The sequence below is a fragment of the Bactrocera neohumeralis genome, chromosome 2 (genome assembly GCF_024586455.1).
Source record: "Bactrocera neohumeralis isolate Rockhampton chromosome 2, APGP_CSIRO_Bneo_wtdbg2-racon-allhic-juicebox.fasta_v2, whole genome shotgun sequence".
Lineage (NCBI taxonomy): Eukaryota > Metazoa > Arthropoda > Insecta > Diptera > Tephritidae > Bactrocera > Bactrocera neohumeralis.
The window spans coordinates 54,902,835-54,908,554 of record NC_065919.1 but is presented as its reverse complement, the minus strand read 5'-3'; the positions used below and the strand labels follow the sequence as shown (position 1 = coordinate 54,908,554).

The 5,720-nt window shown below is 40.2% G+C and overlaps 1 protein-coding gene across 1 annotated transcript; it reads left to right on the top strand.

Annotated features, from left to right (window-relative positions):
* Positions 1-213: 213 nt before the first annotated feature.
* LOC126761672 (loricrin) lies at positions 214-4,387 on the top strand. The gene is made up of 2 exons (XM_050478064.1): positions 214-237; positions 2,522-4,387. The coding sequence occupies exons 1-2, from the start codon at positions 214-216 to the stop codon at positions 4,121-4,123; spliced, it is 1,626 nt and encodes a 541-aa protein (XP_050334021.1). The 3' UTR covers positions 4,124-4,387.
* Positions 4,388-5,720: the final 1,333 nt, after the last annotated feature.

The window sequence follows — 5,720 nt, the reverse complement described above, 5'->3', positions numbered from 1 at the left end:
TTGGCACAAGTGGAAATCATATAAAATCAAATGCAGTTTTGGGTTTAAGCACATTCGCTTTGTTACACAATCGGCGTCAAGGTCGCTTTTGCAGCAAGAGGAAACATACAGTGATATCAAGGAACAGCAATCCCTTTAGGCGTTCACCAAACATAAGAATTTGGAATTTCTATAAAGGATACTACCGTTACCAACGCACAAAAGGAATTGAATATGACAACCACCGTTGGAAGATTGGTGAGTTTAACGAGACTGTAGTGCATTTGCATGCAGAGTGCAAAGTGTTGGTGTAATTAAGTGACACGCAAGTGAAAAAGATATGGTGTTGCGAAAGGCTTACGGAATATTCATTCAGGAGGTATTTGCAAAATATAACGAAAAAAGTTTCTGAGAATTTTTGAAAAATACTATATGAAGGTGCAGAAAAGTGAGTTAGCAAGGAATTTTCCAACAGAGCGGAGACTTCGCCTAAGTAGTGTTACCTAACAGTTCTTATTAAAGTGCGAATCGAAGTTAAAATATGGCAGGTGTATCATAAAAAGTAATGTTTTGAAGCTAAAAAAGTAAAATATCTAACAACAAGAGCATAGTTAGTTACTTTATTTTTGATATTTAAAAAATCATGGATGCATTTCGGAAAACATTTTAGTTAGTATAGGCTTTCCTGCCCTCTCAACTATTTATACATAATATACAAAATTTTAAAAATTCCATTGAATCCTCTACAAGAGAATTATTTAATCTCCATTGCTTGGAAATAAGTGGTTCTGAGCACCCAACTCAGCTAAAATCTGGTCTAAAGGCATTATTTTTCTAAATCACGACGCTCTAAATATCACCAGGCGCACCACTTCCATCATTGCTCTCCGCCCAAAAAACAATCAGCTGTTGTTGTTATCATATATCCTTCAACGCTAACTACGTTAATTGATGGTATTGATATCTGTTCTCGGAAAATGCCCTGTTTGAGTGGTGAGACTTAAATTCGAAATAGTTTAGGTTCTTAGAAGTTCGAAACCATTTACGAATGACTCGTCGAGACTCACTGAATGATTTTTCGTATTACAAGTAATTAGATTTATAAACGTGGAATGCACCGCGAACTTAGGTCTATTGTGCTCTCATAACTAGTAGATATAATAACCAAATTTCTTCAAGGATCTTTCATCAATATAAACAATCCTTTCTATCCTTTAGATTTTGTTTTGGCAATAGGATTTTCATTGCATCCTTTTTTTGTGGCTTTTAAAGCTGATTTGCAAGGAAAGCTCTCACTACAGTTCTCCTTAAAACGTATATGAAGTCTTAAAAATATTCCAAGAAAAATTAAAAATCTGTTCTGTTGCTCCTATCAATTTGGCACCCTATGAATGATATGAGCTTAACCATTCAGGCAACAGAAGTATTATTAGGAGATCTATTTAATTAAACAAAAAAAAAGAAACAAAAGATAAAACATTATTAGGAAATGTTCTTCGAACAACCTCCGATGGTCTATATGAACACTTCTCCGAGAATTTTTCTAGAAGATGAAAATTTTCGAGAAAGGCTCCGCCACCAGGGCGGAGTTTTTCGGTATATTCAACAAATCAAACTGAAAACTGTAACGGAACTGTGAAACATTCACAATTTCTACCACCAAGAGAGAGAGAGAGAGAGAGAGAGAAAGCAAACCATAATAAAATTATTCATCCATTGAATTAGTTATTAAGAGCTTTACCGAATTCTAATAACAGTCCAGCAATTCGAAAAAGTCAAGTTCTTCTAAATGTCTATAGTAAATTTTAAGGGATGGAAATAATGATTACTGGAACCACAAATATGCTTACTGGTGCAACCTTTTTCTAACGGTATATTGCATATCACTTTCTTATCAGATATAAGGCGTTAACTATCTAATCGAACACAATAGTATAAAAATAAAACTTTAATTTTGAAAGGCCAGTTCCTATGGCAGCTATAAGACACAGTGGTCCTATCCGGATGTTATAGTAGAAGATTGTACTCTTGCTTTGGACAATAATGCAGGGCAAATTCCGTGAAGATAATAACTTCAGTTAGGAAGTTTTCTTCACAAGAGCTGGATTAGGATCGATCAGTTTGTATCGCAACTAAGTATTTCTAAAAGTGGTCCGAAATCGAGAGTTCCGATAAACAAGCAACTTCCTCAAGTGAAAGGACTGTACAATTTCAGATCGATATCTCAAAAACTGAGAAATTGATTCACAAATATACAGACAGACAGGTGTACTGACTAATTCAATTCAGTTAGTCACGCTGATCATTTAAATATATACTCTATAGAGTCTCCAATATTTTCTTCTATACAAAGTCAAAAACCGGTATTCCAAAACACACACGCACTTTTTCATTCATTAAGCAATCACCGAGGGTACTTTACAGTGAGAGCGTCACATCCCACTTTATTCACACACTAACTTAAATTCACTTATATTTTTCTTCCATATCTCCACGCCCTACACTTTCGTTTTACTTACAACACTAACCTACGGCCCAACAGCAGTCGCGGCAACTGCTACTTGCTGTGGCAACAGCAACATTACTGTCAATTGTCTGCAACGCTACAGCCACACCGACTGCGTCGAAGGCCGCAGGCCACGGGCGTACACCGGAAATGCACACTGGCCATGCCCACAAAAACATGGCCCATGTCTATGCAAATCATGTGGGACATCAGCAGCAGCAACAACAAAAGCAAGCCACACAGCAGCAATATTACGACATTCATTACGGACGAAATAGCAGCAGCGACAGCAATCATAACGGCATTGCTGCGCACACAGGCGCCGAGACGGCAGCGCTAGATGGAGATAGAAAAACACAGCGACGCAGTTACAATGGATTTAGCGTCAGCGGTGGTGGCAGCGGTGCGGGCGGTGCGGGCGGTGACGGTGCACATAATGTCGGTGGCAGCAGTAGTTACAACTTTGGGGCAGCAAAGCTTAATGGTCTCACAAATCTCTCGGGTTTGCGGCACATTAGTAGCGGTTTTGGCGGTGCATGGAGCACATCGGGACACGGCGGGGCTGGCGCGACTGGTGGTGCAACTACAATCACCGTTGCGGCAAAGCAACACATACCAATTTATGAAGAACAGCAAGAAAATGATTATGGCGCCGCCACATTGGGTGCATCCGGCGCAGCAGGACACGCTGCTCAGGAAAACAATCAACACGGCGGCAGCAACGGTTGGAGTAGTGGCGGCAGCAGCAGTTATAATTCGGGCCGTTCTAGTGGCAAAGATGCGCTTAGCACCGCGCTTTACAATTTACACTCAGCTGGTACGCACAATGGCTTCCTGCCTTCGGCCTTCGCTGGCAAATACTCATCATCGGCAGCAGGCACCACAGCGTACGCGAGCACACCTACATACCAACAAAGTCAACAGTTGCAACAGCCAAACGATAAAATCTCCGATGGCAATTTTCTACATCGTTACGGGCATAATTCCGGCGGTTACGACGAACTTTCAACCTCTGCCTCATACGCACATGAGCAGCAACAAGCGCCCATGCCATCGGCCATGCAGTACTTCATGCCACAAGACAGTTACGCCTCTATGCACGCGGGCGGCGCGGACTCGGCAACTTCATCTGCAAGTGCCGACGCGGATATCTCATTTGGACACCATCATAGCGGCGTCAGTGGTAGCGGCGGTGACGCGGAGGTAGAGGATGATGAGTCAGGCGGCAAGGGCTCCTCCTATGATGACTCCACTAATTATCTATCCGAACAACATGATGATGCTGGATCGCATGTCATCAACTACATTCCGTATAAGGTGGTGAAAAAAGTGCACATCCCCGTGCGTGAACCCGTGCAAATACCAATCTCGCATGCGATTGTCGTGCCCGTCAATAAGCCAGTACCCATTCACATACCCGTCACTAAGCATGTACCGGTGCCCGTTGAGAAGGAGTTGAGAGTCCCTGTGGAGCGCGTGGTTCCATATCCGGTCGAAAAGCCTGTGCCAGTGCCCGTGGAGAAGCGTGTACCATTTAAGGTAGTTAAATACGTACCGGTGCATGTACCTCATCCATTCCCTGTCAAGGTGCCCGTTTTCAAAACCATCCTGCACAAGGTAAAGGGTGGCATGTGGTGAGCACACCGTCGTTCGGTTTCGTTCGTTTAGTACTCGTACTTATTTGTGACTAAGCACAATTACCGTTATACATTCTTTAATAGTATGTATATTAATTAAATATTATGCATTAATCGACAAGACTGTTATTCCACATGTTTAAGCATACATACATACATACATGGCTATTTGTTATAAGTATTTAACAGTTTTCGAACGAAAAGAATTATATTTATTAAACGAGCATTACTCCCGATAATTATTTACATATTTATATTTCACATTCCAGCAAATAATCTCAAATGTATTTGATTTAAAAATTGTTTATTTTTATAATTTGTTTATTCATATTTAATAATATTGTGTTATCGAATAAAAGTGTTAACTGCAAACAGTTAAGTCTCGCATTTGAAGATTCATTTGGAAATCCACTTTTCACAGATCAATTCCTTGAATATAATATGCATACTGAACAATCTTCTCTTTGATTTCATCTCAAAACTCGATTAAAACTGAACTGGTATGACGCTATCGTATTTCGAAACGAACGCCTCGACAGGCACAGATTCGCGTACAATTACCGCAGCTTCAATTTTCCTACTATTCTTCCTTAACCATATAACCTTTGCAGCGATTTGTTTCGATTCCCCAACAACGCACAAAAAGTCTCTTTCAATAAATTGATTACTTCGTTAGCTACCATATGTGGCATGTACCGCCGTTTTTTGGGAACCTTAGGTTTTATCCACATCCTCCAATTCAAGCACTAAATTTGGTTCTGTAACGCTCCTCATTGACTGTAATATTGTTGCAGGCTTCATATTTTAAGTGACATGAACCAAGTATTCCCTCTGCCCATAAAACCTACCAAGCAGTGACCTTTTAAGGATGTAACGACGTCTTTATCATGGCTTGTGGATTATTATCCCTCCAAATTTACCAACGTGGCCATTTTGTTTAGGACCCATTCACCAACTTGTGACACGCTTGATCATTGGCTTGTGGATTCCCGCAAACCACGATCCATCCTAAATCTTCCATAAAGTGAATAATCCACTGTTCCGCGCGTGTTACTGTCGAACGATATTATCAAATAGATCTAAGATGTTTGTTCAGCAACTGCTTTGGTCATTAAAATCTAAAACACTCTTAAGCTAAAAGAATAATAACATTATTCTACATATTAATACGATACATTTCAAAAAATGCTGACTCGAGATAATCATCTAATCCATACCTCTGCGATATGGTTGTCTTTAAATTACAATTATTAGGGTAGTCATACTCATACATATGTAAGTGATGATGGCGGATGGACTCACTCAGGTCTTCTTTAATAATCTGCTCAACAGCATCTGCGGTGCGCACACCAATCCATAGCTGCTCAAAGTAGCGACTCTGCTGGGCGATTATGTTGACTGAATATTAGACTTAACGCCATACGTTCCAAACTACGTAAATCAAGTAATAGCTGTCAAAAAAGACCAACTCCGAATAGAGCATTTCCTCATTGGGAACCACACGTCTAAAAATACCCTTTATCAATAGTCTATAAATCAGCTATTATCTTCTCTGGTACAATATTGTGTTTTAGGACCAGAATGTGAAGCACTTAACA

Coding starts and splice junctions, on each gene's coding strand:
- LOC126761672 (XM_050478064.1), top strand. CDS start 214: ATGACAACCACCGTTGGAAGATTG. Junction 238..2,521: donor CAACCACCGTTGGAAGATTG/GTGAGTTTAACG, acceptor ACGGCCCAACAG/CAGTCGCGGCAACTGCTACT.